The following is a 25,003-nucleotide window of genomic DNA, read 5'->3' on the forward strand; positions in this document are numbered from 1 at the left end:
GATAAGGAGAAATATCTTCTAATGCTGAAGAGGGTTGTCTGTTTACAACATACACTGATGTACTAAAGGCTTGCCACCAAAGACACAATGGCATACCAGCATGTGCTAACAAAGTCAAGCCAAATTCAGTGATGATCCTATGTCTCCTCTCTACCCGACCATTTTGCTGGTGCAAATAGGGACAAGGGTGCCTAAAACTAGTACCATGCTGTTGCAAATATCCAGTAAAAGATCGAAATTCACCCCCCAGTCAGCTTGCAAACACTTAAGCTTAGCATCTAACTGTTTTTCAGCAAATCAATGAAAGTATGTAAAAACCTTAAATGCTTCAGACTTAAACTTCAGGGGGTATATCCACATGTGTCTACTATAATCATCTACAAATAACATATAGTACTTAAAACCCTCAGAAGAGTTCACGGGTACAAGACCCCATAGATCAGAGTAGACCAACTCAAGGGGTTTAATAGTTGCAGAGTCAAACTTGGGAAAAGAGGCTTGAGACAGCTTGCCAAATTGACAGGACTCACAAACATCATTATTATCAAAAGAAGCAGTTACATGAATCTTATTCAGCACACTCTTAAGAGTTTTGGCTTGTGGATGCCCAATCGAGCATGCCACAGCTTTGTCAAACTAAGAGGTACATTGGTTTTTTGTGAAACAACAAGAGCTTTATTAACACTACAACCATTAATGTTAGAACTGGAAATAGTTTCAGCAGGAGACAACTTATTTGAACAGGAGGTGGATGATGCAGTAGTGGGTAGAGAAACTTGCAGTCGATATAGGCCATCTTTGAGAGATCCTTGAAGCAATATCTCACCAGTCCACTTATCCTTTATAAGACAATGGTTAGAGTGAAACTCAACTATCACACCATTGTCTTTTGTAATTTGAGATATGCTTAATAAATTCTTAACAATGTGAGGGACACATAGTATATTTTTGAGAAATAAAACTCTAGAGGAAGTATTTTAGTTTAGAAAGGACACACCTGTGTGTAAGACTGGAACTGTTTGGCCATTTCCTACTTGGACAGTTGCTCCACCATGATAATTGTCCTGAATCACCAGATTCTGCTGATCAGAGGTCATGTGATTTGTGGCTCCAGAATCTACATACCATGTTTGATCTTTCACAGTATGTGGAGTAGCAATTGTTTGCTAGCTATTGTATGCAATTGTTTGCTAGCTATTGTTTGCTATAATAGCTAGCAAACAATTCAATAAAAAACAATCAGTTGGCTGCTAAAAAAAGTCTATCAGTTCAATATGTGCCTTCGGAATATCAAGTTGCTGATGTTCTGACCAAGGCACTTGCAGCACATAGGTTTCATTTTCTTAAAGAGAAACTGACTGTTTTGTCTTCCTTACCTGAAGAAGAAGTTACAGAACTGATGGGTTGATCAGAGTTGAATTGTTTGCTATACTGAGACTAATTTTTTATTTATTGAATTGTTTGCTAGCTATTGTAGCTATTCTGCAGGATATTAAGAGCTGGCTATTGTGAGGTTTGTTTTGTGTTTCTTACCTGAAGAAGAAGTTACAGAGTTGATGGGTTGATCAAAGTTGAATTGTTTGCTGTGATGGGTTGATCAGAGTTAAATTGTTTGGTGTACCGATTTTTGTTAAACCTGAAGAAGAAGTTCAGAGCTGATGGGCTGATCAGAGTTTTGATTGCTGTACTGTTTTTTTGTTTTGAGCCTTTGTAGCTATTCTGCAGTGTATTAGAGCTGGCTTTTGTGAACTGGAGTGTTAGTGTTGGTGATTTCTTTAAAGCTGATGGGTAGCTGGTGTAGTGGAGCCGTTGTTTGAATTGTTGTTAAAGCTGGCTATTGTGAAGTTCCTTTAAAGCTATTGTATAAGTTGGTGTAGTCTGAGATAGCTTGTGTGTTTGTTTTTATTGTGTGATAAGCTGGTGTAGTCTGAGATAGCTGGTGTGTTTATTTTTATTGTGTGATTCTCTTTAAAAGCTGTTTTATAGCTGGTGTGTTTTGAGGTGGTTTGTACGAAGATTCTTGAAGCTGCAGTATATTAGAGTTGTTGAGAAAAACTGATGTAGTTAATGAAAGAAGATATTGAGTATGAGCAGATGGTTAAAATAACACATAGAGAGTTTAGTTCAAGGGAAGATATTGAGTATGAACAGATGGTGAAAATAACACATAGAGAGTTTAGTTCAAGGGAAGATATTAAGTATGAGCAAAAGGTGAAAAAGAGAGTTTAGTTTAAGAGGAGATATTGAGTAAAGTTGATTTGTTTTTAAATGTAACGATTGGGTTTATTTTGTAAACTTTACAAAGTTTTTGTCTTTAGTATAAATGTACTTAATTGAAACGATTGAGTATTGGTGTAATATGGGGAGTGTGTAAATTAGCTACCCCTACTCTATTTTCACTTAATGAAAGAATTTCAGTTTACCAGAACTTTCTTCGTCTGTTTTACTCTTTCTTGATTTCTTTACTTTTTGTTCTTAAATTCTTCAACTTCAAACATCCTTTATGCGTTAGGATGGATCCCCAATCTGTTGGCTATTTTGTTGTTCAAGAAGTTGTGGGCACTTCCTGAATCTACCAAGATTATAATTATGCATTGTGCTAACCAAGCATGGACCTTCATGGTTTGTGGTGCTCGTGCTCCATAAATGGCGTGGATAGAAACTTCTAGGGTATTCGCCTTTTCTATAATCACATATTCCACTTCCATGTCCACATCATCATCATATCCATCAGAGCAACAACCTTCACTAAGAAATAATTTTTACATCGATGCTCGACCTAATGTTCTCATTGCAATTGAAATAAAGGCTTTTTTTTCTTCATTTCCCTTAGTTCGGCGGGGCTAAGCTTTTTTATAGGCACATGACTTGGGTGGATGCCTTTGAATGATTAGGAACTGCCCTTCGCACCTACGATGACGTGACTCATCAAGAAGAGCTATTACGAGCTCCATACAATCTTGCTAAATTGATTACAAAGGAAAGTGAGGTTGGAGTGCTAGCTTGTATGTCTATTTTGATGTTTTCCTTGAAACTGCTAACAAAACAGCCAACTTGTTGTGCTGGTGTCAATCGCCCCACTCGGATTAGTAGCTTTTCAAACTATGTCAGGTAGTCTCTCACTATTCCAATTTGCTGCAACTTTGTTAGATCACCAAAAAATCTTGATTTGAATTGGACCATATCTACTATGAAGTTCTTGCTTGAAGTCTTCCTAAGTGATGATTGGAGTTTCTTCCTTCATGAGTTGATACCATAATTGTACGTCTCCTTCTAAATTGAATGAAGCTAGGGGAACCTTTTTAGCATCAGGAGTTTGATGGAAGTCAAAAAATTGTTCGGCTCTGTAGATCTAACTAGTTTGGTCTTCAGTTTTGTTGAACTGTGGGAAGTCGAGCTTTACTAGTTTAGGCGGATAAGAATTGGTGGAGCCTTCACGGTTGGTTCTTTTGTTACCATTGCTACGACCGCTAATGTTCCTCTATTGATTTTGAGAACTCTCACCAACTACAGCACCATTAATTCAGTCAAACCGAGTGTTGACTACTACAATTAGTTTTTTCAGCCAAGGGCGGACCCAACATCATTAAGGGTAGGCCGTGGATCTTTTTTTTTTAAAAAAATTGCAAATATACATGGCCCACAATAAAATTAATTGTTATTGCAAATATGTTGGTGCCACAATTAGCTCTATTTTTTGCTTTATCAATTTTAGGTACGTATATTGCTTATTTCAATTTAGTTTATTTTAAGTTTGAATCATGCTTGTTTTTTGGAGGTTTTTTATTCTAATTTGATGGAAAAATGCATGAATCTTGCGATTTTGCTTTGTGTTTGTTTGATTTTGTAATTGGTTGAAAACATTATTATCAATTTGTGACTTTAGATATCACAAATACATTTATAAAACTAATTTCTTATATAATTAAAGGAGAACTTGATTTGCACCTATCATTAATATATCAATAATGGTATTTTTATTATTTTATTATTTAAATAATTTTTTACAAGTTTTTTATTTGACAGCTATGATATCAAATTATTTCAAGAGATTAAAGAAAATTCCAGCGGAAATTGTTGATGAAGAATCAACTGATATTGAGGTTAATCAAATCCTATTAGAAGAAGAAGCCTCACAACATCGGCAACAACACCAAGTAAAAGAAGTTCAACCTTCGATCGAGGTGCTCAATTTAGATGAGTTTGAAACTGATCCAAGATTGAGGATACCAATTAACGAGATTTTTTGTACTGACAAGCAAATGGAGGAAGTTTGAAGAGCATACTTACTGAAAGGACCTTGCTAACCTAAAGATCATAACTTTCCTTTCATTCTTTTCGAAGATAAAAAGCGTAGGTTTACATCAGAGTGGTACGAAGAAGGTCCAAGTTGGATGGAATCTACTGTGGCAAAAGATTGCATCTTTTGTTTGAATTGTTATCTTTTCAAAACCGATTATGGTGACCAAGCAGGTGGTGAAGTTTTTTTGAGTAAGGGATTTAATAATTGGAAAGATAACGCGTGAGTGAAAAAAAATGTTGGAGATCATTCTTGTACTCATAACCAATCTCATGCCAAGTGTGTTGATTTGATGAACCAAAGGCAACACATCGATGTAAATCTTGATTGCGTGTCGAAAAAGGCCAAATTAGACTATCGCGTTCACTTGAATGCATCAATTGATTGAATTAGATTTCTTTTACATCAAGGATTCGCATTTCGTGGTCATAATGAGTCAATTGAATTTTAAAATCAAGGTAACTTTTTGGAACTATTAACGTTTCTATCGAATCACAATGACAACATAAAAAAAATTGTACTAGAAAATGCTCCGAAAAACCATCAAATGATGGCCTCCAAAATCCAGAGGGAACTAACTAGTGTTTGCGCTCATTTAACGACCAAGAAAATTATTGCAGAAATTGTGAGAGATAAACAACCATTGTCTTTACAAGTTGATAAATCTCGTGATGTGACAGTGAAAGAACAAATGGCTATTGTTTTTCGCTATATGGACAAAATAGGTTATGTTATTGAACATTTTATTGGGGTTGTGCATGTTAAGAGTACTTCTACAAAGTCTTTGAAAATTGCAATAGATGCCTTTTTTGTGGAGCATGGATTGAGTTTGACAAGTTTACGGGGCAAGGTTACGATGAAGCAAGCAATATGAGGGGTGAGTTCAATGGTTTGAAGACTTTAATATTGAGAGAAAATAAATCTGCTTTCTACATTCATTGTTTCTCTCATCAACTCCAACTAGCACTAGTTAAAGTTGTAAGTAACCATTCGGCATTGGGTGAATTTTTTCAATCTCTTTCTTTGTTATCAAATACCGTAGCAGCATCTTGCAAGCACATAAATCTTCTACATGATAAACAATATGAATATGTGATATCTTTGATTTCTAATGGCGATCTTCAGACAGGACGAGGTTTGAATCAAGAATGCACTATTAAATGACCAAGAGATACACGTTGGGGTTCATACATAGGGATAATTCATAGTGTCATAAACTTATTTTCTTTTGTTGCTGATGTGCTCAAGGTGATTGAGATTGAAGGAGACGATTGGCAAAGCAAAAGTCAAGCAAGGATTTTATTACGAATCATGGAGAATTTTGAATTCGTCTTTTTGTTATTCTTAATGAAAAGAGTATTGGGAATCACAAATGAATTGTCACAAGCATTACAAAGAAAAGATCAAGATCTTCTTAATGTCATATAGTTTGTACAAATTTCGAAGAGTTGATTGCATAAAATGAGAAATGAAGACACTTGCTTCGACATATTGCTAAAAGAAGCTTTTGATATGTGCAAAGATAATGACCCACCAATCCTGGAGAACATGGAAGATAACTTTAGGAGGACAAAACGAGGGATTGCGCCAATTATGAATAAACATCATTTTAAGGTGGAATTGATGTATACAGATTTAGATAACATTCAAGAAGAACTCAATAATCGTTTTGATGAAGTAAACATGAGGTTGCTTCAATGTATGACATCACTTGATCCAAGTAACTCTTTTGTTGCATTTAACAAAGATAAATTATTTGAATTTGCAAAGTTCTATCCTGCCGATTTTTCTCAACACGATATTTGGTTGCTCGATGATCAACTTGAAAACTATTGTGAGGATGTTAGCACCAACGCCAATTTCACTCGTGTCGAAGGGATTGCTGACCTTGATAAAAAATGGTTGAGTTTAAGAAGGATATTGCTTATGACAAAGTTTTCTTGCTTATTAAATTAGCATTGGTTTTGCCTGTGGCTATTGCAACAGTTGAAAGAGTATTCTCTGTAATGAATCTTGCGAAAAATAGTATGTGTAATCGAATGGGAGACAAGTGGATGAACAATTGCTTGGTGGTTTACATTGAAAATGAAGTTTTTGCTACAATTGAAAATGAAGATATCATTGAACACTTTCAGAATATATCGAAGCGGAAAATTGTGTTAAATTGAAGATCTTCATGTATACCATTCTAACTTGCTTTCATCTCTAAATAATCAATATTCATATATTTGCGTGGAATATTTTTGGTGGATTGTGGTTGTTGTAAACTCTTTTGATTATTTTGGATTTAAGTGGATCATTAGATTCCTGTGATTTTTTGCTCTTTTCACATTGAAGAGGTTTTTCTACGTAAAAAATTTCTAGTGTTTTCTTGTGAATTCGATGTTATTTTCAACATATTTGGTCAAGGTTTTGCTTCTCATAGATTTATTCAAGTAAAAAAGTATAGTGTTATTGCATTCTTTCCTTTCAGGTTCTTGATATTGTATTATTTCGTTTGCTTAAGGTGTGATGGTTTTTTAAAAGTTTTCACTAGTTGTTTGGCAAACAATAATGGAGTCATGGAGGCCCCCCTCGACAAAAATCTTAGGTTCGCCACTGCCTGCATCTCCTTGATAATTTTCTCCTGTCCAAAGGTGAGAAAGTTCACCTCTGCCTCCAACCGATCCAACCGCTACTTCTCCATGCTTGGCTCTGATACCAATTTGTTACGTGCATTTGAAATTGACCAAGTAATAGGACCTTGAGCTTGGGATTGGTGAATGGTGGAGTTGGATTGGGATTTTTTCTTACTCTTCCCTATTGTGGAGTAGAGTAGAATTTGATCAGAATAGAATAGTGATTGGTTTGCTTCGAGGGAAACCTTGAGCCTTAAAAAAAAAAGACAATTTTTAGAAAAGATGATATATTATTTCTTACGGATTGCTTACATTTATAGGAAATAAATAACTATCTTCTCCAAATCTCTCGATAATCAACTGACAAAATCATAAAAAATCTCTAACCAATACTAAAACAATTTGAATCTAATATTAAGACTTATTCAAATTCCTAGAAAATCAGCGGATAACAAAATGATTCTAACCAAATATATATTATTTATTATTATAAAAATAGTAAAATAATTAATAATGCTATTTTGAATAAATGAAGATAAATTAGGTCACAAGAGAGAAAAATTAATCTAAGAATCATAATATATAGGAACTGTTTTCTTAGTTATACTTTATTCATAAGATAAAAAATTGAAACAAAATTAAAACATATTTGAGATTTCAGAAAAATAAAATAAATAAAAAGTGGTAACAATGTTGGGATTTGGACAAATTGATAAAATAAAATAAAGGTGGTGTTAATTAATTGTTAAAACTTAAAACACGATATAAGGGTATAACTAAATTTTCCAAGTTTAGTGGGGGCATGAGCCGCCACTCACCCCTGAGTGGCTCTCTCTTGGGATTTTAACTAATAAAGAGTCCAAAGTATAAAAAAATTATTCAGAAATCTGCATTTAGAGGGGTCAAAAGGTACAATTCATCAAATAAGAGAGGTCAATGAAAGCAATAAAATTGATATATTTATATATATAATGTTAAAATTTTTGCCATATTTCTGAATGGAAAAAGGAAGTTTATGTATGTTGCTCTGAATTTATCATTTAATTTTTTATTGATATGATTAGGATATCAGTTTTCCGTATTTAATATAATATTGCCGCATCAATAATCGCAACTATTGAGATCCTAAATTAGGATCTTTACTTTGTTTATATAATATTATTGTTTATTTAATTTTTTTCGGATGCAAGGTGATTACTTTACACATATAACTCCGCTACGATAAAATTACTTGAATGAATTAAAACACTGACCTTAGGTTTGAATGAGCAACAAAATCTTCCTAAGGTCTCTAAAATAATAAAAATCTTTTTATTGTCAAATTTCAGGTATTAAAATAAGTGATAAGAGAACAATTCTATAACTATTTATTCAACAGAATTAACCAAGTCAAATTTCTAAATATAACATGAATATAGCATCGATGTTTCAAACCTCCAAAATGAATTAGCAAAAACACATCTTATCAGAGAAGCTCAATTTTTAATTGTTTCATAAGCCTGTCTTAAAACAAACCAAATGAGAACGTAAAAGAAAAATAAAAAATTTTGTATACATTCTACTGCTTTTGACGATAATATTTGCATTTCAAATTTGGCTGCATGGGACTACCAAGACTAGAGCAAAATGTCTAGCAGAATTTCCACAGGACATTGCTGGATTAATCACAACCTAAAGTAGGATTTAGAAGAATCAACAACCACAAAATGTTCTTCCAGGACATTGCTGAAAATTCACCCCAAAAAAGCACTAAAAATGGGTATGGATGAATCTAAACAGTTTAGAAAAATCTACACACATCTTCCACGAAAATAATTCATCAAAGGGAAACAAATCATATATAAACAATTTCAAGTCAGGGACCTTAAGTGCTTCCCCTAATTTTGTATCGAAATTTCAAAGATGCTATACAGGTAAAGTAGTGTTATACTTATATCTTAATTTCAGCCTGGATCTTATGCTAAGCAAGTAGATACTACCTATGCAATCATACAATTATTGAAAAATAATTAAGGAAATGGAGAAACAAAAATTTTTGTATCAATTATTTCAAACAGAAATGAAAATGTATCATATGCAATATTTTGGTAGAATTATAAGTGATAAGCTTATATCTAAACAAGGAACAGTTTCGTATATGTTATTTATAAATTGAATAACAGTTTCAGTATAGACGGCTGAAGTGGAGAATTTGTCACCAGTAATCTTGGCAAGAACAAGATCCGTCACTAAAATGATGGAAGCGATTTCGATCTCGTATGATAATTTCTCTGTTAAACTTATGGGAAACATGCTTCATGAAACAATGACAATCACAACAAATTCGAAGATTCTTCATAATCCTGATGGTCTTTCTATCTTTATAATTCAGAAGTGCAAAAGCAAATGCCAACTTTTCGCTATGATAACTTACACTATACTCCTTCTCCTCATCTTCTATATCATGTAACACACTGGATGTACAGGGAATATAACCTTCATCACTGAGACTACGAATAATGGAAACTAAAAAATCTTTAGTATCATCTGATTTGGGAAGAGAATTATCTCCGGATACAAACTCATGAATAACTCCATCCACATTAAGATAACTATACCCAGGTTCCTTGCTGATTCTCTTCTCCCTCATCGAAGTTCTCACCACTGCCTTCTCAACCCATTTACCAATTCCACCATATGCATTTGACAAAAGCACATAATCACCATCATGACTAGGGTCTAGCTCATATATCCTTTCTCTCACTTTCTCTGCCAAGTCAACATTCTTATGATTCACACAAGCTCCTAGCAAAGTCCTCCAAATAACTACATTAGGCCTGATGGGCATCTTTTCCACAAACTCAAAGGCTTCATTCACCAAGCCCGCACGACCAAGTAGATCAACCATACAACCATAATGTTCAAGCATTGGTTCGATGTTATGTTCATTCTTAATGCTATCAAAGACTCGCCATCCATCAACAACTAAACCACCATGACTACAAGCCACCAAAACAGCACGAAAAGTAATATCATCAGGCTGCAAACCCAATTCCTTCATCTCATCAAACGCTCTCAAAGCCTCCCTGCCACGCCCATGCACAGCAAGTCCATTAATCAATGCCGTCCATGTTAAAACATTTCTCTCAGGCATTTCATCAAATATTCTGATAAAATCATCAACCGACCCACATCTTGAATACATATCGATCAAAGCAGTACCCAATGGAACAGTAAGCTTCAAATCACTCCTTCTAACAAAACTATCAATCCATCGCCCCAACTCCAACGCCCCTAAACTCGAAACCGCAGATATTACACTAAGCATGGTAACTTCATCAGCCTTAAAATTCCCAACTATCTGCATTTGTTTGAATAAACACAATGCCTCGTACCACAAGCCATTGTTGTTTAAACAAGAAATCATCGAAGACCACGAAATCAAATCTTTAACAGTCATTTCATCGAACACTTGGCGTGCAAATTCAACATATTTCAAACCCCCATAAAAACTAATCAACCCATTCATCGCATAAATGTCAGAGTGAAAACCCAGCTTCATTATCAAAGAATGTATTTCAAATCCCACTCGGAGACGAGAACCAGCCTTGAGAACGAAGGGGAAAGTGTAGTGATCAGGGGAGACAAAACGACGGCGCATGAGAGTGAAGAAAGAGAGGGCGTGGAGAGGAGAGGAGTGGGAGTGGGCTCTGATGATAGTGTTGAAAGCCAAAGTATCGGGCGAGTGAATGTGGGCGAAGAGGGAGCGTGCATAGGATAAGCTGTCGGGTGCGCAGGCGGCGCACGATAGCAGGAGACGGTGGAGGGAAGATGGATCTTCGTGTAGACCCGTTTTGAGAAGATGGGCGTGGAGTTTGTACACATTGTTCATTGGTGGATGGACGCCACCACCATTGTTGCGAGCCTCCTTCTTCTTGCAGAGGGTTGTACGGTGGAGGATTGAAATTGAAAAAAGAAAAGTATTGGTAGAAAACGATGTCAGTTTTAGGAAAATGAATTGAGGATTTGTTGAGCCCCTCAAGTTTTGGAAATAATGCTGGCCAGTTGAGTAAGGGAATTATTACGATAATAGGATTTGGATAAAATGTGTTTGATGGTGTATGTTGATCTTGTTATTTGTGTTGAATATTTGATTGATATATTTTTTTATAAATAATTTATTAATATAATATTTTGGTGTATTTTGTTAAAATAATGTGTTATTATAACCTTAAAACTTATTAATTTATATTTTAATAATATTAAACATTTTATTGGTAATTTCGTAACCAATAAATATTAAAAAAAAAACCATATAATAATTTTAAGTATTAATCCAACTGTTTTAAAACACAACATTAATACATATATAACAAAAGTACTAATTATCAACCCTTAGAATCGTTGTTACACATATACTCCATTAACAATTACGACATGGTCATATGTGCTGCCCACAGTTCAGTCGTTATGTTATCCCATACAATCGTATGTTGTCTATAATACCTTGCTGCGGTTGACTCGGTCTTTCTCCATTTCCGCCATCTTCTGCCCCGTTTTGGCGATCATAATATACTTGCTCATTACCCCTATTTTCAGTATACCGTTCGAAGATAAGGTCCTCCATATTGTACATTCTGATAAAATTATGAAGTACACAACATGCCATTACAATCTTCCCTTGTTTGTCCAACGGGTAATTGTTCATTCCATTCAGAATACAGAATCGTCTTTTTAAAACACCAGAGGTTCTCTCAACAACATTGCAGAGTGAAGCGTGTCCATAGTTAAACAACTCTTGTGGCCCCCTTCGGTTACGGCGGTGATCAGAAATATGGTAAGCCACTTGCCTATGAGGGGCGAGGAACCTCTCTCTATTTGGATAACCCCCATCAACCAAATAGTATTTCCCTGTAATAAAATCACACATGTTATTTGAATTTCAGGGCCTCAACAGTGGAGCAAATATGCTATAATACGTCAAGAAAAATACTTATACCTAGTGGAGGATGTGGGAATCCAGAATTAGGATCATCAAAAATTAAATTTAAAACTCTTGAATCATGCGCAGATCCTTCCCATCCAGTAACGACATAAGTGAACATCATCCTAAAGTCGCATACAACCATTACATTCTGTGACAACGATCCTTTACGATTCCGGTACCTATTACCAAATTCGTGTGGAACCGAAGCGTATACATGTGTGCCATCAATGGCTCCAATACAGTCCTATCATCAAAATTGAATTTTAGTCATATTAACCGACTATCAACATTATAACACAATGAACTTAACTATCCACTAATAGAAAACATAATGAAGAAGTACCTTAAAGAAAGAGTAATATTTTCAGTTGGTTGATATTTCCCATGGAACATCACTGAAGTCGGGTGGCCTAATAAACTCTGTCTTCAACTCACATAACGTCTTGCAAACTTCGCCAACATATCTAGAGATCGTCTCACCCGAATGTTGGAAATCCTCCATCATCGTTCTGATTGTCTCGTTTTTACCAACGATTGTCAGAAATATTATAACTTGTTCTTCCATACTCGTCCTCCTGGTTGGTCGCAATTTCCCTTGTTGTGCCAAAATGTAACATAAGTATGTAAAACAGTCTTTGTCCATGCGACACTTGTCAAAGATCCTATCAGCATGACCATTGAGTACTTTCAACATGTACTCATGACCAGTTAATATGGATATATGTCGTAGTTGAAGCCCAGTTGTTGCTAACGCGGCAACACCGCAGAGTGCAATGGTTATATCTATCAGTATTTCTTCTTCCTTATCTGCAGAACATCGTCTTCTTCCTGTACGGCTAGACGACGCCGTTTAAACACGCACATTTGCAAAACATTGATCAACAATTAATTGTTATTGTACTACTTAGCAAAATATAACAGTCAATATTTAATTCTAATGACAATCCAAAACTTATATGAAACATGTACTCTCACATAATATAATAGCACAATGAATAAGTTCATATAGTAGCAGACAATTGGGGACATTTTCAAATCAAGGTGCTGAACAGAAGTTTGGTTTAACCATAAAAGGACAAGTGCCCACTGGTGCATACAAAAGTGTTGGCAAACACTTAGGACATACAGTGTCATCTACAAATTGCGAAAGTCGTTATAAATCCAATTAGCCTTTTCTTCGGACGGGAGTTTCACGAATACCTCCTGCCACCCTGGATTTTGATATAAGTACTTGATAACCGGCATGTAAAACTCTGTGGGTACTTGTATGGCCGTCAAGATGTCAATACAATTGCTCATGGAAAACGGATTAGATGGAGCACTAGTGTTCCCTTCGTCCCTCTTGTCTCCACTGCGATTGCTAGCCCTCGATCCTATACTCCGTCTCTCCACAAGCACGTCCGTCAATCTGCCAATGACATCCACAAATGCCTGTCCCGGGCCGCTTCTGTTCCTCTTGTTTATCGGTCTTCCATGACCAGATGTGTTTAGCCATTTTTCCCCTATCATCCGATCTGGATCAGGTTCAAAATCACTATCATCAATGTCAACCGTGCCCTAATTGGAAGAAGTGAAGTTCTCCACCAGTTGAGACGTAGATGTGTACGCATATCTCCCAGTGGCAGTTTGCTTCTCAAATATGATTTCATAAAGCTCCTTGTGAGGAAGTCCCTTGTGGTAGAATTGTTACGCTTGTGGGTTTTGCTGGTAATGCAAAATAAAAATATATTAATATTTGGCAGTCCCAAAAAAAAAATGCGTATAAATACGATGTCGTTGATTAATATTAGTTAAAAAAGTTTAAAATTTACCTTGACATATTCTTGCCAAACCTGTACGAGACACGTTGGACTTTACGACTCATGATCCCACCCGAAGCCCGTGTGTTGCAGAAATTTCCGCCATGCTTGATATACTTTTCGCAGGCAAAAGTACTTAGAGGTTAGTTGTGTCACGTTGAGTCTCCTCCTAGCCAATGATGATAAGTCATCCAACATTTCTTGGTAATCTACTGTTTACTGTGCGAAGTTTTCGCCTGCTTAGATAACAGGATCAGAAATTTGTGGGTCATCTCAGCGGACCAGTTCACAATATCACTCATCTAATCACAATATGGTGAGAACGACAACCAAGATTAGGACACCATACCAATCACCAAACACATTATAAACACACATACGCACATTTAAACGCAATAAAGTAAACACAGATAAATCGTTACCTCGTTCAATCTGACACTGCTTGAAGCCGTCAATGCAGGGGAAGATACAGGCAATGTTGACCAACAGGGTGTATGACGAACTCTAAGTCTGAAAAAATGTCGAAACTTTCGCCTCTGCTGCAAGTAGTAATCAATCCTGCGACGTCGGGACAAATTATACTGACATATGTGCATATGATCGTAATTTGTTCTTACGATCAAATAACGATGTCAAATATGCAAAACAAATATATCAGTTAGAAAAATCCCAAAAAAATATTTCCACTAATCCAACAATTTTTTACTCCCAAAATTCATCCATTACCGATATGTTCTTTTTATTGTTTGTCCCTTTCACGATTTACATATTTCCCTATAAAGATTGAAATGTTAAAAATAATACCAACAAAATAAATAACTTTTTTTTATACTTTTTTTAGCTTTATATATTTACATATATTGATGCAAATTGTCAAAGCAAATACGCCATTACATTTGCGTGGTGATGGGTTGTTCGTATCAGATGGTGGGAGTTCACGTTGAGGCGACGACAGTGGTGGTTCGTGGCAGATCGACGACGGTGGTCTTTGCTTCGTGGCAGATCGGCGACGATGGGAGATTTTAATGGCAAATCGGTGATGACGGGAGGTCTTCGCGGCAGATCGACGACGACGGGAGATCTTTGCTGCAGATTGGCGACGATGGGAGATTTTAATGGCAGATCGGTGATGACAGGAGGTTTTCGCGGTAGATCGGGAACGACAGGAGATCTTCGCTACAGATTGGCGACGACGGGAGATCTTCGTGGCAGAAAAGACCACGATGGGTGTGGTTCATGGCAGAAAAGACGACGATGGTAGTGGTTCGTGGCAGATCCTGATCGATGGTGGTGTTCTAAGGTGGCAAACAATGAATGATGGACGATGGTATTGTGATGATGATTTGCTTTTGTGATGATGGTAGCAATGGAAGATGGTTTATGATGGTGGGTTTTGTTTTGTGATGATGGCGGCAAATGGTGATGGGTGGTGGCGATGCGTTTCTGTTGTGATGATGGTGGAATAATGTGTTTAGGTGGTGCTGTGGGATTGTTTTTTGATTCAGGTGGAAGGTCGTTTGGACAATGTGCAATGGGTTTGTTTTGTATTTGCAGGTGAAAGATCGTTTGCAGGTGGAAGGTCGGACAATGTGCAATGGGTTTGTGTTGTTGGAATTGAGAGGAAGATGGTTTCTGACAGTGGTGAAGCAGTGAAAAGAGAAAGTGAAATAAAAGAAGACAGCATTGCAAACTCTGTCTTCAACGGTAAAAAATTTGTCGGAATCCTGTTTTCAGGATTCTATTATCTAAATAATAAACCAAACTGCATTCTGAAAATTGGATTTAGGGTAGGGTAGGAAATAACAAACCAAACGCACCCTAAGATATCCCCTATAGTTTGAGAATCATAGATGATCTCCCTTTATTAAAAAGAAATCTTTTGGAAAATAAATAATTTATTGTTATAATTTTAAAGGTGCAAGTATAATAGACTAAGAGGGATAGAAATTTAAGATAGTAGAATTAGAGGGGGCTGTAATACTTCTACACTTTCTCCATTAATTGAGTGTCAAAATGAAGAGGAGATGGCTTTTTATAGCCAACACCCCTTCCCCCATTCACCGCCTCATAGTTCAGGTAGTGGATGGCCAATTACAACACTCCCCCTCGAACATCCACCGCTTACAGATAATTGTATTTAACCTTACTGAAGAAAAACCCAATGAGAAAAAAACTTAAGTAAAAAAATACAACTCTATTGTAATGTGAAATTGGACATGCTTCATACTGCCTCATTAAAAACCTTGTCAGGAAAACCTAGTGAGACAAAACCTGATCAAGGAAAAAAAAGTACAGTGCACATATGTCCAATATAACAAATAGTGTAATAAACTTTTCTAAAAACTTCCCCTAATCGATACTCCTCTTAATCAATTCTCCCCCTCATAATGGTAGAATTAATTTAATAAATTATTGAGTGACCACATACCGATGTTATACACTAACTTTTCAAATGTTGATATCAGTAAGGCCTTAGTGAATAAATCTACAAGATTATCACTGAAACATATTTGTTTGACATCAATCTCTCGACTTTGCTGGAGTTCGTGAGTGTAAAAGAACTTTGGTGAAATGTGCTTGGTACTATCTCTTTTTATATATCCTCCATTGACTTGAGCAATACATGTTGCATTGTCTTCATTTATGATTATGAGAGTATCTGAGGTACGTGGCAATTTGCATGTACTTTCAATATGATGGATGACAGATCTTGACCATACACATTCTCGGTTGGCTTCATGAAGCGCAAAAATCTCAGAGTGGTTTGAGGAAGTAGCAACCAAGGTTTGTTTTGTATAGCGCTATGATACTGCAGTACCATTATGAGTGAAAACATATCCCATTTGCGAGTAGACTTTGTGATGATCAGAAAAGTACCCAACATTTGTATAGCCAACTAATTTAGGATCATTAACAAATTTCTTTGGATAAAATAATCCCAAGCTTTTTGTTCTACTGAGGTAACGAAAGACATGTTTGATCCCATTCCAATGTTGGCAAGTTGGTGCAGAGCTAAATCTTGCCAATAGATTCACTGCAAATGTTATGCCTAGTCTCGTACATTGTGCCAAATATAATAATGCACATATTACATTCAGATACGGACCAATTATCTTTTCATCATCTTCTTAAGGATGAAATAGATCATTTTTAGGATTAAGAGAACGAACTACCATTGGGGTACTCAAGGGGTGAGATTTATCTATATAAAATTGCTTAAGATCTTTTCAATATAATTTGATTGATAGAGCAAAACTCCATTTGAACAATGCTCAATTTGCAGGACGAGACAATACTTTGTTTTCCCGAGATCCTTCATTTCAAATTCTTTTTTTAAGTACTCGGCAACTTTTGTGAGTTCTTCAAGAGTCCCTATTAAGTTCATGTCATCAACAAATACTGCCACAATTGCAAATCCTGATTCTGACCTTTTTATAAAGACACACGGGTATACAGGATCTTTGATGTATCCTTCCTTAATCAGATATTCACTAAGACGATTATACCACATTCGTCCTGATTGTTTCAACCCATATAACGATCTTTACAGTTTTATTGAATACATGTTCCTTTTATTTGCTTCTAGCACTTTGAATCCTTCAAAGATTTTCATATAGATATCAATATCCAATGTACTATACAAATATGTAGTGACAACATCCATGAGACGCATATCAAGTCATTCTGAGACTGATAAATTAATCAAGTAACGAAATGTGATAGCATACATCACTGGTGAATACGTCTCATCAACGTCAATTTCGGGTCTCTGCAGGAAACCTTGAGCCACTAGTCTGGCCCTATACCTAGTAATCTCATTTTTCTCATTTCGTTTCCTTGTGAATACCCACTTGTATCCTACGGGTTTCATGTTTTCAGGCGTTTGGACTACAGGTCCAAATACATTACGTTTTGCTAGGAAGGTTAATTATGCTTGAATTGCCTCTTTCCATTTTGGCCAATCATGTCTTTGTCAACATTCATCAATAGAACATGGCTCAAACTCATCATTCATAATTTCAGTAGCTACTGCGTATGAGAATATGTTATTGATAATAGTGTTTTCACAAATCTATATTTCTCTAGAGTGCGCATAGTTCATAGAAATTTCTTCATTTCTATGTTCTTGTATTCCTTCAAGGATTTCTTCCTTTTTAGGGGTTTATGTCCTTTCAGAGACTGTTAACTCTTCTGGAGTTAGTTTAAAAGATGAGGAATTGCAATTATTCAAGTATTGTCAATTTGGCACCTATTTGATTCTGTGCCTTTCGTTTCCTAGGAATAGTATCCTTGGCTCCAACAAGCCTACCACGCTTCTGGCGTATAATAGATGAATCGATCGCTGCCCATATGGGTTGTTCATTGGTAACATCAATCCTTACTGGTGCATTGACAACAGAAATGTATGATCTCGTTATTTTTGCAGCATTTGTAAATGGATCAAGCATTTGGTTGGCAATATTTTACAAATGTGTTATTCTTTCCACTTCAATTTTAGATTGAGATGTGCGAGGATCTAAATGAAACATAGAATTCACTTTCCAAGAAAGTTCAGGCCTTACTTCAGGAGGCTTTGCCTTTTTCCCTAAAGATGGGAATGTTGTCTCATCAAAATGGCAATCCACAAAACGTGTGATAAACAAATCGCCCATCAGGAGCTCAAGATATCTGATAATAGATGGTGAATCATAGTCAACATATATTCCCAAATGACATTGGGGTCCCATTTTGGTACATTGAGGGGGTGCAATTGGAATTTGCACAGCACAACCAAAATTTCTTAAATGGAATATATTAGGCGAATGTCCAAATGCAAGCTATATTGGAAAGTATTGATGATATGCAATGGCTCTTAAGCGAATTAATGCCGCAGCATGTAAAATAGCATGAGCCTAGGCATAAGTTAGTAATTGCATACGTAATAGCAAAGTTCTTGCAATTAATATGATACGATTTATAAATGACTCTGCCATACCATTTTGGGTATGTACATGTGGCACTGGGTGCTCAACATCAATTCCCATTGATGTACAATAGTCATCAAATGTCTTTGAGGTAAACTCACTAGCATTGTCCAGACGGATTGCTTTAATTGGGTAATCTGAAAAGTGTGCCCGTAATCTGATGATTTGTGCCAGCAATCTAGCAAAGGCAACATTATAGGTAGATATAGTAGACAAACATGTGACCATCGTGTTGATGCGTCAATCAATACCATGAAATAGTGGACGGGTCCACTTGTGGATGAATTCCACATATGTCGCCATGAATTCTTTGTAAAAATGATGGGGATTCTACACCAATTTTAGTGATAGATGGCTTAAATGCCAATTTGCCTTGTGAACAAACAATACAAGCACTCTCATTAGATGATAGAATCTTCAGGTTCTTTAATGGGTGCCCATGTGAGTTTTCTATGATCCTACGCATCATAGCAGATCCTAGGTGACCAAGACGGTCGTGCCAAATTTTAAAAAGTTTAAGAGCAATGAACTTCTGGTTTATAACTACATAGACTTCAACATTCTTCAAGAATGTGTAATATAACCTTGATGAGAAAGTAGAGAGTTTCTCTAGTACATGCTTCTGGCATGAAATACTAGTAGTGATGTATAGAAACTCTCCATCCTTTTCACTTAAAGTTTTAATGTGGTATCCATTGAGTCGTATATCTTTGAAACTAAGCAAATTTCTTCTGGATTTACTAGAATATAAAGCATCATAGATACTTAATTTAATTCCACTTGGTAACACAAGTGTTGCTCTTCCGAAGCCCTCAATTATGTTTACAGATCCTGATATGGTATTTATTTTAGCCCCAGTAAAGGTCAAACCTGAGAAATATTTTATATCCTGAAGGATGGTGTTCGTTGTTGCACTGTCTACTATACAAATGTCTCCACCATTACTGGATATCAATGTCTCAGTTTCGAAGTCCATCCTTAAAAAAAAATTTACGTTGGTAAGGATGTTTACAAAACTTCATCTTTATGATATAGAACTTCAGGTCCAATTTTTGTCTTTGTTTTACAAACTTCATATTTGTAATTAGTATTTAGAGCTTCAAGTTCTAAAATGATATTTATTTATGGAACTTCAAGTTCATTTATTAAATATAATATGGAAGTACAATTGCTAACATTGGTTATCGAAAATATATTAAAAACAGATCTAACCATGAAGGTTGTATTTAACAAGATTAAATAGATCCGACCATGAAGGCGGTATTCAACAATAATAAATAGATCTAGTCATAGAGGCGGAATTTAATAAATAGATTTGACTATAGAGGCGGAATTTAACAATAATAAATAGATCCGACCGTAGAGGTAGAATTTAATAATAGGGTTGTGCAAAACCGGGTACCCGCTCCGATTTTGGCCAAAAACTGGGTACTCGAAAATTCGGGTTCCTCCAAAAATATACCCGCTAACCGAACCGGTTTTAGAATACCCGGTTTTACGGGTACCCGAAAATTCGGGTCACAAACCGGGTATCCGATTTTGTTACCCAAATTTTCCAGCAGTCCTAACTCCTAACCAGCAGTTCTTCTCAAATTCATTGACTTCTTTAACCAACATCCCCTCTCAAATTCTCAAACTCTCTTCCATTTTCTATTACCTCTGTTCTCCTTTAATCCCTTCAGTCAACCGATGCACAAACTCTAAAAAAAAAAACTTGCTCAGCTACTCAAGAACTTGCTCAGCTACTTAAGGCAACAACTCATTTTCAGTTCTGCAGTTTTAATTGCAACTGCAGAAGGGATGGCGTAGAGAGTTTGCGTGCAGCAATAGTGTTTGTATTTTCCGGTAAAAAAAGGAAAGGACACGAGAGTTTTTCTCCACTAAAACTGAAAATCTTCAAAGTGAACTGTCTTTTTGCTTGTATTATAAGCTTTTAGGATATTTTGGGAACCAATGAAAATCGTCTTTTCTCATGGAAGATCCTTTTAAAGTGGGATATTTTCTTACTTTTTCCAAGGCTACTAACACTTTCAATTCAAGCTTTGCTGGTAATGTTTGGAAGACTGAGACAGTGAGATTGGAAGTTTACGGCTTTACGCAGTGGAGACTGGAGAGTGACGGGTTTTAGTTTTAGGGCATCTGAAATTTTCAGATTTGGGGATTTTTTTTTGGGTTTTAGACTTTAGTCTAACGTATTTTTTTTTTATTTTTTTTTTTTAATAAAAACTGGGTACCAGGTACCCGGTTTTCTAAAATTAAATAACCGATACCCGAACCGAAAATTCGGGTATCTTATAAAAACTACCCGAAACCGACCCGAATTTTCGGGCACCCGAAAATCCGGGTTCGGTTACCGGTTTTTTTTGCACAGCCCTATTTAATAATAATGAATAAATCCGACTATAAAGACGAAATTTAATAATGATGAATAAATTCGACCATAAAGGCAAAAACAAAGATTAAAGAATACATATAGAATTGAAGTACTTACTTTCGATAGAGGTGCAACGTTATACTTGTTAAGCTCTTCGTACTGATAACGTGTTATAATTTTAAAGGTGCAAGTATAATAGATTAAGAGGGATAGAAATTTAAGAGAGTAGAATTGGAGGGGGTTGCAATACTTCTACACTTTCTCCATTAATTGTGTGTTAAAATGAAAGGGAGGGGGGGTTTTATAGTCAACACCCCCTCCCCCATTCACCACCTCAAAGTTAAGGCGGTGGATCCCCAATTACAACATTTATTGATAATTAGTTAACAGAGATTTTTTAAGAAAATAATTATCATAATTTTGTTTTCAAATTTCTATAATTTGAATTATGATATAAATAACGTTTGATCTTAAGACTTCTTGTACAATATCCCAAGAGATATTACAATATTTTATTGTTTAACAATTTGGCCAAATACTAACTCAAGATTGAAAAATGATTGGCATGGAAAAGAATATAACAATAAATGAATAATAGATGTTCAATATCACAAAATCAAAATCAAAATCAAGGACATTATTTCTAATATTGCCTCAAGGTAGCCGTTGTGTTTGCAGTTTCACACATTTACAACCTTAATGAGAAAAGTAGACAAGAGCGGTACATATGAACAAATAAGTATTTTTTGGCCAAGAAGCTACTTTTCTCTAAGAAATTGTATAGGACTCATGATCACTCATGTACATGTTACGCTTGAACAACACATTTTGTACAAGAATCCTCAAGGTGTTGTAGGCCAGAAGGCTTCTTAGAGCAACCCGGCGACAACCTTTTATGCTCAGATTCGGAGCCGGAAACTGGGAGTGTAGGAAGCTCTCCCACCATTTCACTTGTTCCTTGAGTCATGTCTCTTGGGAGAGCCATCAAAAACTTCTTAAGAGCATCCCTCATCCAATCGTATCGGCAAAATTTAAATGCTTCATCTACTGAGAGCTATAAATTTACAATAAATATAGGTCACTAAACATATAAATAGTACAATGACTATTTTTCTACAAATGACTTAAAAAGAAAAAAAAAAATCACTTCTTTAAAAGGCTTATATTAATAGGTATGAATTCAACATTAATATTTAAGTCTTTCAGACCGTCACACATGACGGGAGATGGATTTACATAACCGAAAAATCGTGACTTACCCATTTCCTATCATGATTGGCTTGCTCAGGCCATGTCTCAAGCTCTTCAGTGACCTCCAATACAAACATATAACCTCTACATCCTCCTTCATTGCTGCAACTATTTTGCTTGCTCTTGCTTCTGAACTCCCAAACTCCAAGAGGATTTTCCTGTAATAAATTAAAATTAGGATTCATTTGACGAATCGGAAACACAAAAAGGAAAGTTCATGTATAAAAATCTCGAAAACCTAGTCGGAATAGTTCAATGGTTTCTCATCAATGTAAAAAATTTCAGTTAATTCATGTAGCAAGAAAGAACAAAGAAACCTACACCAAGTAATCCTTTGACGCCGGCTTCCTCCAAGGCCTCGCGACACGCAGCTTCGCCAATGGTCTCATCATTCTCCCATCCACCCTGACAATCAGATGAAGACTAATGTTGATTCATAAATTATAACTTATAACGGACTGCCACATTATAAACGCCTATTTTGTTCATATCATAAGAAAATGAAAAATGCTAAAACCTTGGGAAACACAAGATCATCGCGATTTGGCGTCGAGATCATTAGCACAAGAACATTATTTTCCGTGGCGCAATTTTGATCCTTAGCATTCTTCTGAAACCTATAAGGAATGCACCTATTTTTTTCACAAAAAAATAAACAAAAGCAGCATTGTCAGGAGTGAAGAAAAATACACCAAAGTTTCAAAGACTCAAAAAGTTTCCAAACTCACCCTATGAAATAAAATAAAAAAAAAAAAATTTAATTTTTTAATAATCAAAAGTTTGGGTAGATTAAAGGTCGATGAAAACTAGGTGACATGTGAAGTAAATATAAGTGGGTCTAGTTCTCTTTTGATGAAATATTATCCAAGTTGACTTAGAGAAAATAAATTACTTGAATAAATAAGCAGAATATGACATTTCTATTGAAGATTCTATTCCTAAATAAAGTATTTGGATATCTTAATTAGTCAAACTAGAGAAAGCATGTAGATGATATTATCCCATAAAATTTGTTAAACTTGAAACAGTTATGTGAAAGTAATTCAAAAACAAATTACAAGAAATGAAGTGTGAAGACTCATCCATCAAAATTGACATTAAAAAAAAAAATCTTCATTTTAAGTTAATAATCAGTTAAAAGAACAGAAGCTAGATACAAATTTGGTTTTATTATTTTAAGCACGCAATATCCAATAAAATTCTGGAAGAAAATGATTGTGAACAAGTAAATTATCCAAAAAAAAAAATTGCAACACCCAAAACCAAGATCCCTAAGCCATACCATCTAAACCATAGCATAGATTAAGCGAGCGAAAGAGTCTTCATAGAGCAATTGTCACTGCTTATAAACTCGGACCCGGGTGATCTCACAGTTATAAGAATCATATACTATATAGGATATAGAAGGTTATTGGGACTGTATCATACTAGAATACAAAAAAAGCTCAGCCTAAAGCGAACAATATCATACTAAAGAAACGATTAATTACAGATCAATTCTTAAAAAATTATAAAAGAGTTAAAAAGATTGGAGAAATGAAATACCCAGAAACAAGCCTGAGCTGGTCTTGATATCTTTGTCTGTGTCTCCCAGTTCTTGCAATCAGAGATGACATGATTAATCGACTGTAAATATCACCAAAATGTTAACAAAAAATATTAAACAATTATTAAAAAAAAAAAAAAAACTCTAAAAAGATCTGAAAGTGATTTAATTGCTGATACTTAACCTAGAAAATGAATTGAAATTTGCTGATATTTCATACAATTAATGCAAGAGCTTGAAACAATAAAGAAGAAGTGGCCTCAGACTGAGTCTTCAAAAAGGAGCAAAGGGGTGAGCAAGTAAATAGCAATGAGATCAGTCAAAAATGGCGACTGGATCAGCAGCTAGAAAAGAATGAACGTTTCAAGAGTGTACGTTAAGATGAGAAAATAATTGTAAGAATTGTACGTATTTGAAACACAAAAGAAAAGTAATGTTAAAAATGAATGAATGATGTTTCAGAGAAAGAGCTAGCAGAAGAAATTAGGAAGAAGAAAGAGCAAGGAAGGGACTGGATCAACAGCTTCGAGGTTTTAAAATTCCTGAAAATTGAAGAAGAAGATGATAAAGAAAAGCGTCACCTGTTATGGATTTTATAGAGTCACAGCCGTCTTTTGGCCGTGTATTTTAAGCTCATAACTTTTTTTGTCGGTCTTTTCTGACTTATTCTTTAACGCTTCTCAAAGTGACTTGTGAATAGGGGCGACTCAGAAATTAATTTTTCAGAAAACTAACAAAATTTATAAAAATAATATTTATTCTTTTGTTATCATAATTATTATCACAAGATAGATCGGTTTACAAATAAAAATTTATATGCAAAGTTTGTAGGCGGAGTTTATGGACAAGAAGTAACTAGTATAATTTTTTTTTTTCCCCGGGGGGGGGGGGGGGGGGTCAGTTGACCCTTCTTAAGTTTTAAATTTTTTTGACAAATTTTACAAATTTACCCCTAAATGAAAATCCATCAAATAAGTTAAATTTTCATTTTTCTTTTTTTTTACATGTAGTTTATGTTTAAAAATTTTAAACATAAACTACACAAACTCTCATCAAATAAGATAAATTTCTTATATAAAAATTTATGTTTAAAATTTTTATGTGTAGTTTATGAATACAATGTAGTAAATATAACAAATTCAGTTGCAAGGGATCGAAGGGACATATACCTCTACTTTTTTCTTA

General features: G+C 35.3%; 2 protein-coding genes across 3 annotated transcripts; both read right to left on the reverse strand.

Moving 5' to 3' along the window:
* Positions 1-9,112: 9,112 nt before the first annotated feature.
* LOC116118687 (pentatricopeptide repeat-containing protein At4g21065-like) lies at positions 9,113-10,789 on the reverse strand. Its single transcript, XM_031404666.1, has one exon. The coding sequence runs from the start codon at positions 10,787-10,789 to the stop codon at positions 9,113-9,115; it is 1,677 nt and encodes a 558-aa protein (XP_031260526.1).
* Positions 10,790-21,764: 10,975 nt separating this feature from the next.
* Positions 21,765-24,420, reverse strand: LOC116118688 (nudix hydrolase 13, mitochondrial-like). 2 transcript variants are annotated; one of them, XM_031404668.1, is made up of 6 exons: positions 24,400-24,420; positions 23,818-23,898; positions 22,790-22,904; positions 22,594-22,677; positions 22,281-22,430; positions 21,765-22,075 (listed from the first exon to the last, which is right to left on the reverse strand). In XM_031404668.1, the coding sequence occupies exons 2-6, from the start codon at positions 23,886-23,888 to the stop codon at positions 21,830-21,832; spliced, it is 666 nt and encodes a 221-aa protein (XP_031260528.1). In that variant the 5' UTR covers positions 23,889-23,898; positions 24,400-24,420; the 3' UTR covers positions 21,765-21,829. The 2 variants fall into 2 exon arrangements, with proteins under 2 accessions (XP_031260528.1, XP_031260527.1); XM_031404667.1 differs by lacking the exon at positions 24,400-24,420 and adding an exon at positions 24,003-24,205.
* Positions 24,421-25,003: the final 583 nt, after the last annotated feature.

The sequence above is a fragment of the Pistacia vera genome, unplaced genomic scaffold, assembly GCF_008641045.1.
Source record: "Pistacia vera cultivar Batoury unplaced genomic scaffold, PisVer_v2 Contig854, whole genome shotgun sequence".
NCBI classification, from domain to species: Eukaryota; Viridiplantae; Streptophyta; class Magnoliopsida; order Sapindales; family Anacardiaceae; genus Pistacia; species Pistacia vera.